This window comes from Camelus ferus, chromosome X, assembly GCF_009834535.1.
Source record: "Camelus ferus isolate YT-003-E chromosome X, BCGSAC_Cfer_1.0, whole genome shotgun sequence".
Taxonomy (NCBI): Eukaryota; Metazoa; Chordata; class Mammalia; order Artiodactyla; family Camelidae; genus Camelus; species Camelus ferus.
Genome location: NC_045732.1, coordinates 92,355,477 through 92,375,792, shown reverse-complemented (window position 1 = coordinate 92,375,792; position 20,316 = coordinate 92,355,477). Strand labels below are relative to the sequence as shown.

At 40.2% G+C, this 20,316-nt stretch overlaps 1 protein-coding gene across 3 annotated transcripts in view; it reads left to right on the top strand.

Moving 5' to 3' along the window:
* Positions 1-20,316, top strand: part of OCRL (OCRL inositol polyphosphate-5-phosphatase) — a 46,278-nt gene that overhangs the window by 10,369 nt on the left and 15,593 nt on the right. For all 3 annotated transcript variants that reach the window (XM_032474374.1, XM_032474375.1, XM_032474373.1), the window contains exons 5-17: positions 5,467-5,577; positions 5,989-6,078; positions 6,760-6,880; positions 6,969-7,130; positions 8,413-8,514; positions 9,049-9,163; positions 10,296-10,412; positions 10,517-10,704; positions 12,849-12,960; positions 14,310-14,419; positions 15,805-15,940; positions 19,231-19,341; positions 19,976-20,141. In XM_032474374.1, coding sequence (XP_032330265.1) covers positions 5,467-5,577; positions 5,989-6,078; positions 6,760-6,880; positions 6,969-7,130; positions 8,413-8,514; positions 9,049-9,163; positions 10,296-10,412; positions 10,517-10,704; positions 12,849-12,960; positions 14,310-14,419; positions 15,805-15,940; positions 19,231-19,341; positions 19,976-20,141 — 1,641 coding nt within the window. The remainder of the gene's footprint in view (positions 1-5,466; positions 5,578-5,988; positions 6,079-6,759; positions 6,881-6,968; positions 7,131-8,412; positions 8,515-9,048; positions 9,164-10,295; positions 10,413-10,516; positions 10,705-12,848; positions 12,961-14,309; positions 14,420-15,804; positions 15,941-19,230; positions 19,342-19,975; positions 20,142-20,316) is intronic.

Below are 20,316 nucleotides of genomic sequence, written 5' to 3'. Positions count from 1 at the left end.
GGCTGTTTATTTTGTTTTTTTGGTTTTGATAGACAGTCCTGGTTATCTGCAGGTAATGCTTTTGTGTCCTTTCTAGCAGCTGTAACTATTAGTTTGGCTTCATGTCTCATTACACCAACAAGAATTTTGAGACCTGTGTTAAATAATGATAATGATTTATGGTTAGCTCCTGATTTCAGTGAGAATGTCTCAAGTGGTGCTTCACTATTGAGGACATTATTGCCTGTTTATTTGATTGAGTTTTTAAAACCATACTAGGTAACTGCATTTATTTCAAGTTTGTGTGGTTTGTAAAATCGTGACTGTATATGAATTTTATCAAATGTCTTTTCATTATTTATAGAGATGGTTATATTGGTCTTCCTTATTTGACCTGTTGATGGACTATATTATACTAGTTTCCTAATGTTAAACCCTCTTTGATTCATTATTCAACAGATGTTTGTTGAGTGCCTTCTACTTGCCAGGCACTGCTCTAAGTGCTGCACAATCGGTAGAGAACAACATAGATAAGGTTGCTGCTCCTGCTTTGGTTCTTGCTTCTGTGCTATTTGGTACTAGTATCACATAGATGCCTATAATCCATTAATGCATTCCATAAAAATATGAATACCTTTCATGTGCCAGGCATTGTGCTCTAGGGATATAGCAGAAAACAATATGGTCATGGTACTTCATGAAACTTAGTGCAGGAAACAGACTTTAAACTGATAAGATACAGTCACATAATGGCTGTTTTGATAAATGTTATCAAGGAGAAATACAGAGAGTGTATAAGAGTGCTAACTAAATTAGGCAGGGTGCTTAGAGAATGCCTCTTTGAAGAAGTGACATTTAAACTGAGACCAGAGGGGATAAGTAAGAGACAGGTGAAAATGGGAGAGAGAAGAGTATTCCAGGTAAAAGGAACCACATGTGTAAAGACCCCAAATTGGGAAGTAGCTTGACACTTTGTTTGAAGTTAAAGAGGGCCAGGGTGCCTGAAATAAGGCTTAGGCGCCAAGGTAGGACAGGCTAGGACCAAACCTAATAGGATCTTGTAAGCCATGATAAGGAATCTGGATTTTTTAATTTAAAAAATTGGAAGAATATGAAGGATTTTATGCCAGGGTGTCATCATTTGCATGGCAGCCAGTTAGGAGGCTGTTTTAGCAGTTCAAGCTGGAGAGTATGGTGTCAGTAGAAATGGAGAGAAGTGGACAGATCTGATAAGTGTTTTTGGAAGTTAAATCAACAGAAGTTAGTGTGGGTATAGGGGCTGAGTTGAAGAGACATGTCAAGGATGAATCCCAGGTTTCTGGCATGAATGTGGATGATGGTATCATTTGCAGAAATAAGAACATTGCAGGAGGAATGAGTTTTCCTTAGGAGTGGTCATGAATTCAATTTTTGCCTGTGTTTAGTTTGAGATTTCTTTGAGACATTCTAGTGTAGATGATAAATTGGCAGCTGAATGTATGCGTCTGAAGCTCAGAAGTAAGGTCAGGGTCACTAGCACATAAATGGTATTTGAAACTATGAGAGACGAAGTGATTACATATAGAGTTGTGCTATCAGATACAGTCACATGTGCCTATTTAAATTAATTAGAACAAAATTAGAAAATCAGTTTCTCATTTGCCCTAGTCACATTTCAAGTACTCATCAGCCACATGTGGTCATTAGTTACCATATTGGACAGTGAGGTTAGAGAACATGTCCATCATCACAGAAAGTCCTGCGGACAGTGCTGATACAGAGTGAGAAAAAGGTTCAGGATTGAACTCTAAGGAACTCTACTTTTTAAAGTTCAGATAGAGGAGGAGGTACCTCAAAGGGCACTAAAAATGTGTGACCAAAGACAGAGAGACAAACTAGATGACTATGGTGTCATGGAAGCCTTTGGAAGAGATTATTTCAAGGAGTGGTCAACTGTTGATTTCTGCTGATAGGTCTGATAAGATGACTGAAGAGTATCGATTGGATTTAGCGACATGGAGATTATTGGAGACCTTAACAAAGCAATTTCAGAAGGGCGATGGGAGCCACAGTCATATTGGGGTGGATTAAGGAGAGAGACGGGAGGGGAGCAAATAGCAACTGTATGCTTTTTAAAGCTTGACTGTGGAGGAGAATATAGAGATGGACAAGTTAGAGGGAGATATGGGGTTCAGGAACTTTTTTTGTTTTTTAAATGAGGAGGATTTAGAACATGGTTTATTTTAATGCTGTTGGGAGGGAGCCTGTGTGAGGGAGAGGCTAAAGATATTCGGGGATGGTGTCTAGGGAATGATTGTGAAGTTAGGATTCCTGAGAAAATCAGAGGGGTTATAATTCAAGGAGAAGGTGGCCTTTGATCAAGAGAACTTTTCCTCCTTGTGTCAGAGGGGAAAGGAGAAGATGCGTACAAATACAGGTAGGTTTCCATGTGTAGCTTCCGTTTTCTCTGCAGTATGAGGTAAAGCAGTCTGCTTGGAAGGAGAGAGCTTGAGAAGAGGGGGATCCAGAGATTGAGGAAAAATATGGAAGCAGTGGGTATAGCTCGGTGGTAGAGCGCATGCTTAGCATGCACGAGGTCCTGGGTTCAGTCCCTAGTACCTCCATTAAAAAATGAATGAATAAATAAATACATAAATATGTAAATAAATAAAAAATTTTAAAAATCAAGGACTCCCAAAAATTAAAAAAAAGAAAGATTGAGGAGAAGATGTGAATAGTTGTTCCAGATAGTAGCAGGAGACTAGTTGACTATGGAAACTTAGATCGCTTCCTATCATAGAGGGCCCAGTTGAGGTTAGCAATCAATTCATAATGGTGTGTGTGTGTGTGTGTGTGTGTGTGTGTGTGTGTGTGTGTGTGTGTGTGTGTGTTTAATCCCTCTTGTTGCTCAGACATAAATACAGAAAAGGCAGTTAGTTGGATTTGTAAGGGTTGGAAGTTAGCCAGGTAGGTGTTGTGGAAGAACAGAGCGGTGAGGCAGTTCTGGGTTTTTGCAACAGAATTTAATGATGACATCTGTTTGATTTAAAAAATGGAAGTGAAAACAGGAGGGAGCAAATGGATACTGAAAAAGCGGAGGGATCAGTGGGCTGGAGGTTCCCATAGGAGCAAGGAAGCTAGAATGAGTAACAGTTCAGAGTGGGACATTTGAATTAGAGATTTAAGAGGTGGTGGTGTTTCTATGATGAAAGAAAGGTCCAGGGACTGGAGGGTAGGTGGCTGAGATGGAGGGGCAGGGTTGTTGGATGAGGAAGTCAAAAGTGTTGGCTGGTGCTAATTTTGAAGGGACCCAGGAGTTTGAGAGGAAAGGAAGTCTTATAAGTCAGGTAATGAATCCTGGATTCAGAAGTTTCTGGGAGGATGGTACATGATCTCGTGGAGAAAGGAAGGGAAGCCCAGTGGGTGAGCCTCAAAGGAGAAAGGATTTTTTTCTGAGGGAGAAGAGGGCATGGTCTGAAGATGGCCATGAGGAGAAATAAGGACACCAGTCTTAAATTACATAGGGTGTGGGGGACTTATAAATAGCCTCTACTTCAGAGGGTCACTCAGGGAGCGCTGCTCTCAGGGGCCGGCCAGTTTGCAGGTGACTCTGATTTTCAGTCTGGATGCACTAGAATCACTTGAGGGAGTGCTTTTAAAACTACCAGGGCCTGGGGTTCACCCCCAGAGCTTCTGTTTTATCGGCATGGGATGGGGGGCCCAAATGTCAGTATTTTCTGAAAGTGCCTCCGGTAGATTCTAATGCAGCTATCCTTGAGAGCTACTGAGAGATGCAGGGAGTGTTCAGGGGAGAAGTTGAAGATAAAGGAGTGTTTGCTGATCACAGAGAGGCCAGAGGGGCTTGGAAGAAGGGAGGAGAGTAGAAGGTTGGGTTGCGGGGCTGATTTGTCCTCTTTCCCATGAAACATGCTGAGAGAGCATCTAGTGTTACTTTGTAAGCAATTTCTGGAATCTTCTGTTTGTTAAATGGGTCAGTTTAGTTTTTATATTTGCTAAAGTATATCTTTCAAGGATTGTGGGAGAGAGAGGATATGTGTTCTTGTTCTATCAGATAGAAACTGCTCTTTTCTTCTCTTTTTAATATAAATTATCTGAGAAGGAGAGGACTCCTTGTGCCCTGAAGGAGGTTTTCTCTGTATATTCAAGGCTGTGCTAATTGACAGTTCTTATTCATGCCCCCTTTTTTTTTCTCCATCTTGCACCAGTACCCTCATTAATTTTCTTATCTCTGGTCTCTTGGGTGCGTTCTTTTTCACTTTTTCCCTCATTTTCTATTTTTACCTCATTTTTTCTGATCACTAAATCTGTGAAGATAGAAACATAAGGAAATGCAAAGGGAAAAAAGATCCAAAGGCTCAGAAGTGGATTTCTACCCCAAGAAACTAGGGTTTTCATTTTATTTTCTCATTTCTAATTTACAAGTGTGAAAGAGTCCAGTTCTAGAGTCATTAAATGCCTTCTGTCTCTGAAGTCTGACGTCACTGTTATCAAGAAAGTGACCTGCAATCCTGGTTTGCCTGGGACTTTCCCGATCTTAGCTTTGAACATCCTGAATCCTGAGAAGCCCCTCAGTCCCAGACAACCCCGGAAGACCATCGGCAGTGTTGTGTTGGATAACCCATATGTGCAGCCTGCCTCTTGCCTGCAAGTTGCCATGTGAGAAAGCAATATATGTAATAAATCAGTTAAAATAAGAAATAAACAAGTACGTAGGTTTCCTAGGTCACCATATCCAGACAGTTGATACAGATGATAACTATAGGGCATTAGAAAAGGGGAGACTGTATGTTATATACAGAAGAAGCTGAAGTCCTAAATAACTTGGCTTCTAATTACACAGTTTTCCAATTGGCTATACTTGAACCAGACCACTCCTGGACATAGGTCATTATATATTGCTTTTGTGAGTTTATTCAAGACATACGTTTTTCACTTGAGGTAAATGAGGGATAGATGCTTCTTTTCAGAATAATTCAAACCAATCTCATTATTCTTTTCTTTTTTAATTAGTTTGTAAATTCAATTGCCTGGGTACAATCTGTACCTGGGAACAAACCACCCTAGTTCCTTTATTCCCTTCACGCTTCCAAGACTCTTACTACATAATTCAGATTTTGAAATGGTATGAATTTCAACTAGGTGAGGGGAGGATGGTGGTTGAGGAATTAGTCTTCTGCTAGAATTTGGAGGTTCTTACATTGACATCTGAGCAATATATCAGAATGTAAGAAAGTATGATTTTTGTATGCATCATAGCACTATATTGGACTGCTCATTTGCACAGTTCATCAGTGTCTTAGATTTCCCTCTCTGCATCACCCCACCACCACCACCTCACCAAATCCCGTGATATTACAGGCATGCTTCGTACATTAGAGGTCTGGAATATTTGTGATCTGGACTTTCTCCTATTAAATTGGTAAGTTGAAAATATGGTCCCACATAGCTACAGAATAGAATATGTGTGTGGATTTCCATTCTTTTTAGGTGGCTGCAAAATTCGGGTTCAGGGGGACTGGACCAGAGAGCGCCGCTTTGAAATCCCCGATGAGGAACACTGCTTGAAGTTCCTCTCAGAGGTCCTTGCTGCTCAGGAAGGTAACTCAAGACTTGGCAGTTTTCTTTCTACCATTTGAACAGGACATGCTATACAGAGGCAAGTGGCCATTAGCAAAGTACCTCACCCCTTGAACCTTGATAGGCAATTTTTTTTTCTTCAGGAATGAACCCAGGGATAGGTTAGGGAATAAGTCTTTTCGGCTTTAAGAACACTGAGTCAATTTCCAGAATCTTCAGCGCCATGTCTTGGACAGTTTACTGCAGACTATAATCCTCCTCTGGTCCCAGATGATCCCAGAGCTACCTGCGTTTTCTTAGTTTCTTCCTTTGTATTCAAGAATGGTGCTAGCCCCTACACTTAAGGAGTGCTGAGTGAACGGCCTTTGGTTATGGTAAATTCCATTCAATGAAGGGCACCTCAATTTCTGACCATGATCCTTATCTCTTCAGCTCAGTCACAACTTCTTGTTCCGGAGCAAAAGGACTCATCCAGCTGGTACCAGAAATTAGACACTAAGGATAAATCTTCTGTTTTTTCAGGTACTGAAAAGATTCTTTTTTTCCCTGATTGCTATGATCCTTGCAGAGTCAATAGATTTTATCTGAATGGATAAAATAATGTGGATTCATGTCAATGTCAGATACCTTCTCCTCTGGAGTGGTTGTATCAAGTCTATGGCCACTGACTAATGTTCACTCCTGATCCTTTAAATGGCACGTTAGCTGTTCAGGAGCCAGCTTGGCAGAGGGGTGCAGACTCCGGAGCGAGACTACCTTGATTGAAATCCTAGTTCTCCGACTTACTGACCTTGGTCAAGTTACTTGACAACTCTGAGCTTTTGTTTCTTTTTCTGTAACATAGGAAGCATTTTAATAGTACCTGCCTTGTGGGGTCTTCGTGAAGATTAAGTAAGATAATATATAATCCCTTACTATGAACCAGGGATTGTGCTGAGTCTTCTATAAATACTAGCTCTTATTATTCAGTTTCCAAATTAATGTGACTGACTGTGGTCTAGTTAATATGTCAGTGCTTCAGGGAGAGATGTGCTTCTCCCCCCAGTCTAAGTTATTGCTACCCTTATACCTTTCTGTTTGGTAACGCTGCTAAGCAAATATTGATCAAGTCAAAACTGCTGATCAAAGCAAAGTCCTGTCTACCTAGATAAGTTGAATGTTGTCTTTTCCCCCTCCTTTGACTCTGGGTTCTGTGTCCTTCAGGGCTTCTTGGATTTGAGGATAATTTTTCATCTATGAATGTGGACAAGAAAACAAATTTGCAGAATCAGCCTACAGGGGTTCATCGGGAACCTCCACCTCCACCCTCTTCCGTGAATAGAATGTAAGTCCTGTGTTGAAACATATTTCCCACGTGGGAGACTTTTCTATTTAAGGCTATTTCACTTTTGAATTCCTCATTTATTTGCTAGGCTTCCACGTGAAAAAGAAGTTTCTAACAAGGAACAGCCCAAGGTGACCAACACCATGCGGAAGCTCTTTGTACCAAACACCCAGTCTGGGCAACGAGAGGGTCTCATCAAACATATCCTGGCAAAGCGAGAGAAAGAATATGTCAACATCCAGACGTTCAAGTTAGTCTCTTTTCTACTTACTGAGGCTAAAAGTTAGTAGGTATAGCAGAAAGTGGTCTTTTGGTATTTAAGGTATTAATTTAATTAGCTTAACTAAGAATCAAAGCATAGTATGTACAACTGAATCATTATGCTGTACACCAGAAATTAATGCAACATTGTAAATTGACTATATGTCGATTTAAAAAAAGAAAGCATAGTAAAAAGGAATGGTGAGCTGTTTCAGGCCCCTGTCTATGCTGGTCAATAATATACACATCCATGATAATGCAAATTCTACATTTTCCCTTGGATTTTCTCATTACTAATGATATCACATCTACTCATGTTTCTGTCTACTCTTAGAGAACCAAAACAAGCTCACAGGTACTAGGGAATTGTCTCCTAGCACATTCCATAAGCAAGTGTGTTTATCTAGCCGGCTTGCTGGCAAAGTACACCATTACCACTAGATCTTAACCTACCTGCTTTGGAAAGTTAACTAAAGGAAGTTTCACCCAATCCTCTTGATTAGGAGATCTGTCTTGGATTCTTTCCTCTATTATATTTTTCACTTCATCTTTGCTTGTTGATATCCTCTTTTCTGGACCCACTGTGTGTGGTATGTATCCTGATGTACAAAGCAGCAACACTGTTCTTTGTTATTTGCTAACAGCATGCACCCTTTTAGTCCAAGATTCCAGTCCCATCTGCTATCCCATTATGCCTCATTTCTTCTAACTCAGTCATAACTACATCCCTGTGCTGAAACCTCCAGTTCTTCATATTCCCCACGATGCTTATATTTGTATGTAAACAGTAAAGACAGTCATGAGTTTTCCCTTCTGCTTTCCCCCTTAATACTGTATCTGTCTCAGCAGAATTTCCTACACAGATGTCTTTGTAATCCTTTGGGAAGTAAGTTTTTGGATTTAACTGCAGCTCCTTATGGAACAGTTATCCGTATTAGGTATCCTTACAGCATGAAGATACCTCTTTCCCATCCACAAGCTCTCTCTTCAAGTATAAATTTGGATGGAGTTTCATTGAAAGGAAATGTGGTAGAGCAATTAAATTTGTGTTTTTAAAGTAGAAACTTGGTTCCTTTCTGTAGGTTTACCTGATGTAAAACTTAGAATAAGCCCCCTGCCTTTTCTTTCTATGTGCAAGGGGTTTTTATGTGTATGTGGCAAAACAGTTTGAGAAATTATGTTGGCTTATTGTGAACATACCCTTGTATAGAACTTCCATTGGTTCACACTTGACCTTTGTTTTTAAATTATGTTTTGGTATTATCTATTAGATTTTTTATTGGAACTTGGAACGTGAATGGCCAGTCTCCAGATAGTGGGTTAGAACCTTGGCTGAACTGTGATCCGAATCCTCCTGATATCTACTGCATTGGGTAAAATACATGTCGGGAATTTCATTTTGGCTATACGTTTGGTGTTAGTTTACGTGATATTTTGCCTTCCTTTTTTTTTTTTTTAACTGTGTGTAAAAACCTACTGTAGACTTTATCTGAGAGTTAACTTGTGGGTCAGATTTGTGAGATCAGAAAGGAACAGACCTAAAATGATGTAACGAAGCATCTAATCCTCTTGAAATCCATAGAAAACTATATTCTTCACAGAAACTGAGACTCGAGGTTAATTCCAACAATGGCTATTGCTGGGATAGATAAGCAAAGGTCTGCTATTATCCCTTTTGGAGGTGTTCTTTGGTTTGTATTTTACATAGCCTCTGTGTATACTTGTGGGGGAGTTTTTCGAAAAGAAAGCTACTTGTCCTTACTGATCACCTGACTCAGCAGAGCAGTTCCATAAAATTCATCTCTCTCCCATTCCTTTTTTCACCTAATGGCCCAGAAAATGGAACAGGAGGTAGTCAAAAATAATTATGGGATGTGTATAGACATCACATCCTCTTGTTTTCTCAGATTCCAAGAGCTGGACTTGAGCACAGAAGCTTTTTTCTACTTTGAATCTGTGAAGGAACAAGAGTGGTCCTTGGCTGTGGAGAGGAGTTTGCATTCCAAAGCCAAGTATAAGAAAGTAAGCTGAATTTAATTATCTTTTTTTTTGTATACGACTAAATAGAATTCACTGCAAGTTATTCTGTTATCTATAGCTTGTTCCAAAAGAATGGTTTAATTGAATTCTTCCCCATGTATATGTAATACTAGAATAGGACACACTAATCATTTTTACTCCTATTTCATAGAAAAAAATTTCCCTAAGCTTCCTGATCCTATAGTTTCATTGCTTAGGTAGCTTTTTGGAGAAAAAAAAAATTTTATTGTTCGCATAACCATAATTAAGTCAAAATGATTACATATAAGGTAAATGATTTGTGTAATAAGAGATGAAGATTGAAATTGCTCACTGACATGGTCAGAACTGGATGCTTTCCAGGAAAGCAGTTTGAAGCATGTGGGTGCATAGGGTAAGCTTTGGAACTGGAGCAAGAACAGAAGTGTTGTGGAATTTAAATGAGCTCTAAACTTGGTTGTAAGTCAAGAGTAGAGTTGACTTTAGCAAGGTGGGCCAATTTGTTGGACTTTAGAAAGCACATGGAGGCTACCAGAAGAGTTATTTTAAGTACAAGGCTACCATACTAATCCCTTTAAAAGGAGTTGTCTGTCTAAATAATTTTCGTCTACATCCTCTTATAGCTGATGTAGGTAATAAGACTCCTGACAATGTTATTCCTCTCATATAGGTGCTTGCCTAATACAGATTTTAGACATATTTCTAGTCCTAGTTCACAGAGTAATAATAATCAAAGTAAAAAGGATTGCTATTTTATAAATGTTAATTCCTTAGGATATTGTAAATTAGAAATTAGGAAGGAGAAACAAAAGGAACACACTGAGATAGAGGCTTTATCTTTATTATTTGAATTTTTAATGCTGCCTACTCATGGTAGCCTAAAAAGTGATTAAAATAATGATTAGAGCTGAGTGTACTCATTGTCCCTGAAGACTTTTTACTGGTCAGAGACAGATTAGAGCTTTCCCAGAAAAATACTGTTTTCTCGTTATGGAGTCCAATGGGAAATTAGAGGATTTGAATTCAGATTAGGGCATGATTGTATCTTCTTGGTGGAAAATTAGTTGTGGGAAGTTAGCTATGTGGCAAAGAGTAGTATCAACAAGAACCTTTTCTAACTCCCTGGAACTCATAGGTTCAACTAGTCCGCCTTGTTGGGATGATGCTCCTGATATTTGCCAGAAAGGATCAGTGGCGATACATCCGTGATGTTGCTACAGAAACAGTTGGAACTGGAATCATGGGGAAGATGGTGAGTTACTTTGAAAATGAGCTGGATTATGATTTATGTCCATGTGAAGTTCAGGTGCTAGTTGTGTCTTTGTACTAACTGTGAATAATTACTCTTGCTAACAGGGAAACAAAGGTGGGGTAGCTGTGAGATTTGTATTTCACAACACTACCTTTTGCATTGTCAATTCCCATCTGGCTGCCCATGTGGAGGACTTTGAGAGAAGGAATCAAGATTATAAGGACATTTGCGCACGAATGAGTTTTGTGGTCCCAAATCAGACCCTCCCACAGCTGAACATCATGAAACATGAGTGAGTGGTTAAGTCTCCTTTAGCCTTTGTTTGGTTGGTTTTATTTATTTTTTTTTGGTGGGGGGAGGTAATTAGGTTTATTTGTTTATAATTTATTTTAATGGAGGTACTGGGGATTGAACCCAGGACCTAATGCATTGTAAGCACACACTCTACCATACCGAGCTATACCCTCCCCCTCTCCTTTACCTTTGAGTAGTGGGGCTGAGAAGAAATTAAAGGTGATATGAAACTATAGAAATGTGAAAAGTGAGAGATTACTGTTTAGGGGTTGAGGTCACAAAGATGAGGTGGGTGGGGTTGAGGAATAGCAGATGCATTGAGTCTGAGAAATTAGATTTATTATCAGAGGAAAGGTTAGTTCCATTAGTGGGCATATAGAGTAATGATGGGGGAGGTCTGTCAACTGGAGTCAATTTTTATTATTTTTTATTATAAAATAGAAATGTTCATAAATGTAATAAAAAGTAAAAGTAAAACTCCTTCATTTCTTATCTCTACTCTCCCCAGCTAGTCACTCTCTCCAAAGAAAACCATCATCAACAATTCTGTGTGTTTCCTTCTAGATCTGTGCTGTCCAGGATGACAGCCAGTAGCCATAGGTGGCTGTTGGGCACTTGAAAGTAGGTAGTCCAAATGGAGATGTGCTGTAAGCGAAAACTATACACTGATTTTAGTAGGGACAAATTGTAAAATGTCTCAATTTTAAAATATTGATTACTTGTTGAAATGACAGTAGTTTGGATATACTGAGTTAAATGAAATTTGTTGTTCTCGCTTGTTTCTTTTACTTCTTTACATGCAGCTACTAGAAAATTTAAAATTAAATTTGTGATGTGCATCATATTTCTTCTGAATAGTGCTGTTCTAGACTTTTCTCCGTGCACATCCAAACACACACATACTCATTATATAGGACCGTATTATCCTATTTATTGTGAATCTCTTTCCAAGCCAGTAAATATAGATCTACATTATTCTTTTTACTGGCTGTGAATCAATAAGAGTAGAGGTGGTGGAGACTTAAAGACACCAATGGATAATATGAAAGATTAGTGAAGAATGGGACTTAATAAGGGTAGAAACAGAAATCAGTTGAGGAATGGATTGTTAGTAGAAAATAATTAGTTGTAAGGAAATTAATACTAGTAATTGAAACCCTGAGAGAGTGATGAGATTTGGAACAAGTGGTTTGAGATGTGAATTAGTAGGAAAACAAAAGATAATTTAGGGGTATTAGAATCAGTAGAGAGTGGAGTAATTGAGGAAAGAGAAGGGAAAGGTAGCGATGTTGGCCTGTTTCCATGTTGTCTCAACAATTAGGATCATACGGAATTCTGTTTCACAGTGGTCAAACAAGGCCTTGACATCAGTGGTCATAAAGTTGCCCTGGAATTCCGTAAATTTATTTCCCCAGGATTCCATAAACTTCATGTTGCATTTAAGACTGGCAAAGAGAGACCCATCTAGAACTTGAGACAGCTCACAAGACAACCCATCTTGCTGTGGTAATTTCAGGTCTCCTCTGTGGGGCTCTCAGCACACCTAAAGGCCTGTTGCTGTGATTGGGGGCCCGAGGCTCCCGTGGCACGCCCTTCCCCATCCTGCCTGGGACTCGGACTGTGGATCTGGGCAGGGATAAACATCTCGGCTGCAGGAGAAAGCCCTGGACCAACATTTGCGAGTGAGCCCTGCCTGAGCGAGCTGTCACTTAGACCATGCAGAGTTTACTGGAGAGCCTGCGGAACATCAGGGCTCGGAGAGGCCGCAAACGTTCAGATTCTCTTCCCCTAGAGACCTGGCAAGCAGCCAGGCAAAATTTTGAAGCTAGTCCAGCAAACAAACTACACGCTTCTCTCAGGCAGTTAACTCCTTGGCTTCTGAACCCCACACATACACTGTATTTCCCTGGCTTTGTTTTCCATGTGTGGACTGCCCGCCCTCCTGCCTGTCTGTAATCCCTAGTCCCTTTCAGGTGTTGGCAGTGCTTGTCCCCAAAGGATAGTTATAGCTTAAACCCCTCGTCAGATAGTGATAAACGAATGCTTATCGGTAATCTGCCCATTTTTCTTCTCTCCATTCTCCTCTGGTTGACTTTTATGCTCATTACTGCTGCTTCTATTCATATATTTCTTGATCCCCAGTGTTGTCATCTGGTTGGGAGATTTGAACTATAGACTTTGCATGCCTGATGCCAATGAAGTGAAGAGTCTTATTAACAAGAATGACCTTCAGAGACTCTTGAAATTTGACCAGGTCAGTAAATTTTTATTTTATAGGTACTTTCCTTGATAGCAGATACAGTTGTTAGGTGGATGAGGTAGACCCATGGGAGGTGTATCTTACTCTAGAAGTAGACAGAAAGGTCTCATTGTCTGGGGAAAACATTGTGACTGGTGATGCAGTGAATACACACAAAGTAGGCAGTGCTTTTATTACACGCTCAGATGGGAGGAGAAGAGATACCGTTAGTGATGAAAGTAAATATAATGTTTCTTCATTAAGTCTTTATCAAGAAGAGATTTTGGAGATCTGTATAAATGAGTTGGAGAACGGGTGGGGTTAATTGGAGAACACTTCCTGGAGGAAGTGGGCCTTCAGCTATGTTGATGTGGTTTGGCAGATGGAGCAGGGAAAGCTGCTCTATGATTACTTGGCAGGCTTAGCAACAGCTTGGAGGTAAAAGAGGGAGGCCCTGTGTGGGGCTTGGGAAGCACAGAAGAGAAGTTTGTCTGGGAAAAATAGCACACACAGTGGTCTAATGGGAACTGATTGAGAAGCTGGGGTTAGCTGGTTTATAGATGTTAAAACCTGTGGGAGAAGCATTGATTTGGTAACATTTATATAAAACTTGATATTCAGGAACCTAGTATTCTGTAAATTTGCCTTGGAACCTGGCACATGACTTGAATTTTTACTTCAGCATATGGATACTGGCTGCTAAAACTGAATGCTTCTTACTGAGGGAAGAAAATGTCTCCACTTGATTGGAATCTTTAAATCCTAATGTGAGACTTTTGATCTTCAGACATAGTCAAAATCCTGAAGTTTTGCAGTAGAATGGTTTTTACAGTGAGCCCTTCTTGGCTGTGTGTACCTTCACATTGAGGTTGGCTGGCCAACTTCTTTGCATTTCTTCCTCAGTCCTGCCTCCAAAGTGGGTACAGTTGGAGTAAGTTCTGAATCTTATGTAATACTGCTAAAATATTTGAGTGAGGGTAACTTTCAAAATGATTTCTAACTATTCACTGAATTTGGCTTTTGGAATTATCCATTCAACAGTTGTGTGCTTTTTTTTTAAATTAAAATTGTGCTAACTTCAGGGAACTTATGATTATTCAGGTTTTGTTTTTTCATTTTACTCTGACCACTGTTAGCAATGAAAAGTTAGTAATGTACTCAAATAAGCATCCTTTCTGTGGGTAAGTTTAAGTGCTGTGGGAATGTCAAAATGTACTTCATAAGGCGCAGAAATTTTATGTATGTACTCTGACAGTTGCAAAAGATATGGAACCTAGATACTTAGAAATGGCTGATCAACCTGATTATCACCTATATTAAGATGGTGTTACCCTGCTTATGTGATACTTTTTTTCTATCTCTAGCTAAATATTCAGCGCACACAGAAAAAGGCTTTTGCAGACTTCATGGAAGGGGACATCAAGTTTATCCCCACTTATAAGTATGACTCTAAAACAGACCGATGGGATTCCAGGTAAGATAATGAGAAGCTCCTCATGAGATAGGTTAAGACCTGATCTTATTTCCATCTGTCTGTGTTGATGAAGAGCTGGGGAATGTTTAGGTCTCGCCAGAAGCAGATATAAAAACATAATGTCTCAGTGCTATTACAGAAGACTTTTTAATTCGTGTGTACTCACAGGTGAGCTTAACACAGGGCAGTATTAACTGCTCTGTCAGGCTGTCGAAGTTTTCTGGGCCACCTGCAGTGCCTTATTTTTATCACCTCAGCAGAGTTGCCCAAACTGTTTTTCAACTCTATCTCAGGGTACCAGAGGTGAAAACAAAGCGCCATTAAGGATTCTTCCAGCACAGCGGTTCTCAGTCCTGAGTACACATTAGAATCTCTTGGGGAACTTTTAAAAACAGCGGTGCCTGGGCTCGACCTCCATGGCTGCTGAAGAAAGCTGAGAACCACTGTCTAAGGGGCCCTGAGACTTCCTGATCACCCCTAGTAAAGTGCCCCTGACAGTACACTCCTGGTCTTCTCCCTACTATTTCTTTGTTTCCTATGGTTTCCTAGCTGACTGAGCCCAGAAGTCTGAGAGAAAAAGAGAATCCCTGGACATATTAAGCTTCTTTAGCCTCAGAGAGAACTAGGGTGGGGTGGGGAGGAGTCTGTATCCCTGTCCTCTGAGGGAGATGCTCAGCAAGTGAAAAGTGACTCTGACAGATCTTGTACACTTCGCCTTGTTTCTTCCACTCACCTGACTTGAGAGTCAACTGAATTCAGCTACTGATAAGAACTTAGTGTCACCATCTGGATCAGGTGTACAGGTGTTGCTTTTTTAATAGAGTGATAAATAGGCTTCTCCCTTCCACTTGGTATTCTTATGGACTGTTAAATATTCAGACTTGCATGCTTAGATGTTAGTTCAGCTCGATTAGAAGAAGCTAGACTTGTCCATAGAAGTCCAGGTTTAAAGAAATCTCTACCATTACCCATCTCCAGTGATTAAGCCCAGTTTAGGAATGAAAGATTGGGTTTTTAGATTTTATTAATTGTCTATCTGTCATTGCATTTGATCAAGCAAATGAAGAAGAAGTGTTCTGAATATAATCCTGACCTTCAGAGGGTGTTTTAAGAAGGTTTAATGAATTTATTCATTCATTAGATAACTATTCACTGAGCACCTGCTTTGCACCAGATACTGTGTTAGGGGATGGGAATTCAGTGGTGAACAAGCAGGCACAGTCCCTTCACGGAGCTTGTGGTGTGGTGGGGAAGATGACAGTTGGGGCCATTAGAGAAGGAGAAGCATACAACAAGAGGGCCTAACTCTGGTCAGACCCAGTGTGGTAGGCATCACGTTCTTGTGTGGTATAGCCTCCTTCTAATTCCTTTTCTTTAATTTGCAGTGGGAAATGTCGGGTTCCAGCCTGGTGTGACCGAATTCTTTGGAGAGGAATTAATGTCAATCAGCTTCATTACCGGAGTCACATGGAACTGAAAACCAGTGACCACAAGCCTGTTAGCGCCCTCTTCCATATTGGGGTAAACACTTGTTTGTTCATTCATTCATTGGTTTGTGTATTAAGTATCTATTCTGAGAGCATTATTTAGGCTCAGAACAGATCAGTAATTCAGTGGGCCATAAATGTTTCCGTAACCAAATAATCATTTGCAGCATTGAGAAGTTAGTGCCCTCGGCCCTCCTAAATGCTATCCATATGGCTCTTAACACTCTAGGCCTTTTACTGACTAGACGTTTCTCATGCTGCATAGCGGCTGGGGAGTAACCTTAGCCTTCTAAAGTCATTATATGTAAAGAAGAGTTCTAGGCTAGATCTTCAAGGATGTAGCTTCTTACCAGATAGATAGTAAGGAGGGGAAGCCCCAAAAGAGAGGTCCAGGTGGAGGGGTAGGTACGGCAGTGGCTCAGACTGGTCAGAATACAGCATTATCTATTACCTTAAGAGCATATTGTTAGTCCTACTAACTTAACTAGATAGTAAAGTCTTCCCCTCCAGGAGCACAGGTTTGAAAATTTTCTTTTATTCGATTGCATCCTGGGCTGTATTAATGGCCAGTTAGTTAAATTTTTGTCTCTGTTGTGAGTAAAGTTTTTGTTTTCACGTTGTGTTTTCTAACTGTGTGTTATTAGTATGCAGGTTTTATCTTGGGATCTTGTTGATTCAATTTATAAAAGCTAGTATATTCAGATTATTTCTTGTAAGTTTTCCAGACCTGTGGTCATGTAATCTGTCAAAATCTATATAGTGCAGTGCTTGACAGAATGGATTTTATAGCTAGACTGCTTAAATTTGCGTCCCAGCTCAACCACTTTTAAACTGTAACCATGAAAAATGTATGTAACATCTCCCTGTCCCTCAGTTTCCTTCTCTATAAAATGGGGATAACAATGGTACCTACTTATGAGGATTAATGAGGTAAGACATGCAAAGAGCATAGCAGGGTAAATTTCTTTCCTCTGTATATATGCTGATTTTCTTGGCTTCTGAGATAGGTTATCACCATTATGTCTTATCCTACTACTGTCTTAAAGGGGAATGACTTTGGGGCATTTCCTTTATGTACAAAGTTAGTTCTTGCTCTTAGAATAGACTCTAAATTTTATTGAGGCAATCATGACTTTTGTCCATCTTGAAATATTTTTATTGACCTATAGTTGGTTTACAATGTTATGTTAATTTCTGGCATACAGCATAGTGATTCAGTTTTATATATAATATATATATATTATATGTATATGTTCTTTTCCATATTCTTTTTCATTATAGGTTGCTACAAGAGATTGAATGTAGTTCCCTGTGCTATACAGTAGGACACTGCTGTTTATCTATTTTATGTATAGTAGTTAGTATCTTCAAATCCCAAACTCCCAGTTTATCTTTCCACTCCCTGCTTCCTCCCCGGTAATCATAAGTTCGTTTTCTATGTCTGTGAGTCTGCTTCTGTTTTATAAATAAGTTCATTTGTGTCATTTTTTTAGATTCCTTATATGAGTGGTATCATATGGTATTTTCCTTTCTCTCTCTGGCTTACTTCACTTAGTATGACATCCCCTTTATTATTTTTAATGTGCATTAAGGGTTATGATCATGATAACCCACTGAGAAAAGCTTTGATTTTATTGGGTAACCACTCCAAATTTTGGACTGTTGGGCTTGCTATGATTGGAGGCTTTAAGAACCATGTTATATTTTTACCACTATTTGCATCAGTGACTGTTAACAAAAGGGACCAAGTGCTTGGTGACCAGTTAACTTCAGACTTGCTGTGGGCTGGCTGAGATTGAGCTGAGATGGGGTTCCCACCACTGCACTTGTGGGTGGGATCTGTTGTATTGGTCCTCAGACTTTGGTGGACATAAAATTGCCGAAAGAGCTTTAAGAAATGCAGATGCGTGGACCCCACCCCCTGCAGATTGTGATGAGTGGGCCGGGGCTTCTTTGTTTTTAAGACCTGCCCAAGTTGGTCCTGTTGCGTACCTGGTGTTTTGGAAAAGGTCTTCAATGCTAGAGGTCCACATATCACCTCTGCTCTTAACTGTGGCCGTGGGCAGCTTAGTCAATCTTTTTGTATCTCAATATTCTCCACTATGAGAAGAATAACCCTTGCTTTGGTATTCTCACAGGTTGTTGTGAAAATAAGATGGCTTATGTAAAATTCTTTTTGAAATAAAGAGTTGCAAAGTGTTGTGAAAGTATTTTAAAAAGTACAAAATTCCTTCCAAGCTAACACTGCAGCAGGGACCCGGACATGCTCGGGGTTGCTTGCCGCTCAGCTCCCGCAGCATTGTGGTACAGACATGTGAAAAACGCCCCAGTCCGTGAGGCGCTGGCCTCAGCTTTGCTGTTCTTATTTTCTGCACTGGCTTTCCAGCCTCTACTGCATGCATCAGTCTTTTCTTAAAGTTGATTTTGTGAAGTTTTGTATTCTCAAAAGAAACTGGGATGTTAATAAGTGAAAATGCTATGTTAATTATGTTCATTTGGGGCATCGATTTGCATAAAGCTTTAATAGTTAAAAAAACATAGCTGTATCAGGAAGCTGAGCATGCTGTGTCAGATGGGAGGTTTTTTTGATCTGTTAGTCAGGTTGGCTTGTTTGTCTGTTGTCATGCTTTTACTCTAATCTGGGACATTTTGTATCAGCTGTTTTCTAAAATGGCCGTAGGGTTTATTTACTAGCAGACCTTTATCATTATATAACCTGAACATTGATATTATGATTCTTGGCAGTGTACGTAACAGCTAATAGAGTTAAATCTATTACTCATTTTTTTCTGCTGTTTCAGAACTTTTATGATCATTGTTAGAAACAGTCATAGGTAGGTTTTGACACTGTCAATTTGTGCAGCGCAGGAAATAATTTTTAGCACAATCGTCACATTTTCTCCACCACCAAGTAACAATGGAACAAGAAAATATTCTTCCCCAAAATTTATTATTGCCAAGCTTCTTAGCACAGAGATTTAACTTTTCCAAAAAGTTAACCAGTTAACTTTATCTTTATCTTCAGGTGTGTGATTCTGTCATGCTTAGTTTAATTTATGTCTGTTTTAATGACCTTTTAAAAATGGTTAGGCTCTTAGAAATATATACATTGAGAGTACATAAGACTAAAATAAGGATCTGTTTGGTTTTTTCAGGTAAAAATTTGTAGATGGACGAGATTTCAGGAAGTGTTTGAGGATGTTGTTTGAACCACAGTTTATTTGAAATCGTTTCTAGAATGACTGGTTTTAAACTGTTAGGTAATCTCAAAGAAAGATGAGCTTGGAGCACGTAAGACTGAAAAGAGGGCTCGTTTTCTTTCAGGTGAAGGTTGTGGATGAACGGAGGTATCGGAAAGTGTTTGAAGACATTGTACGCATCATGGACAGAATGGAAAATGACTTCCTTCCTTCCTTGGAACTCAGCAGGAGGGAGGTGAGCAGAAATACGCGGCCACCTGTCTGCTGGCCATCGTGGTGAGCACAGGAGACACCATGTTAGTAGGAGAAGGCGGCACAGCGAAGTGATGAGGGCTGTGTGAGCCCGAGGCAGACTGCCTCTGTCCCAGTCCCAGCACTGCCGTCTAGTAGATGTGTGACCACGGGCAGGTGTTTTACCCTCCAGAGGCACACTTTCTTTTCCTGGATACAGGGGTGGTTGGGAGGATTACCCGAGTCAGTACCTGTGAAGCTCTTCAGACAGCACCTGGCACAAAGTAAGCCCTCAGATGTTAGCCACTCGTATTTAATGTTTCAGAGTTGCTGGTTAATTCCTGTCTCAGGAACCAGGACTTGGTCATGGGATGAATGCCCTGACCCGAGGTTGGGTTATCCTCTTAGGATCCCAGGAGCAGAGTAGCCTAGAGAAGTAGCAAAAGCTGCCTAACTCCTCCTCTGCCGTCGTGAGTCTATAGTACGTGAGAGGCGATGGTGGACAGCTGGCTCGTTGGTGAATGCGTACACCTGGTTGATAATGACCTTATTCTTTATTCATATTCTCTATGGAATAATCCAACTGACTTACCTCCCCTACTAGTGATGCATGGTTGTGTCTGTCTGTTATTCCCCAGTTTGTGTTTGAGAATGTGAAGTTTCGGCAACTGCAAAAGGAGAAGTTCCAGATCAGCAACAATGGACAGGTTCCCTGCCATTTTTCTTTCATCCCTAAGCTTAATGACAGCCAGTACTGCAAGCCATGGCTTCGGGCTGAACCTTTTGAGGGCTACTTGGAGCCAAGTGAGTGTTCCCTTTACCATTGTCTCTGCTTGCGATGTACCATCTCCCATCCCCTCCCTTTAACTTCTTGTTTTCTAACCACACGTCTCTTACCTTCACTGTTATTATATCGGGGCTCCCTCTTTGGGGTATCCCATCTCTCCTTCATCACTTGATGGTTTTTTTAGAGGACACG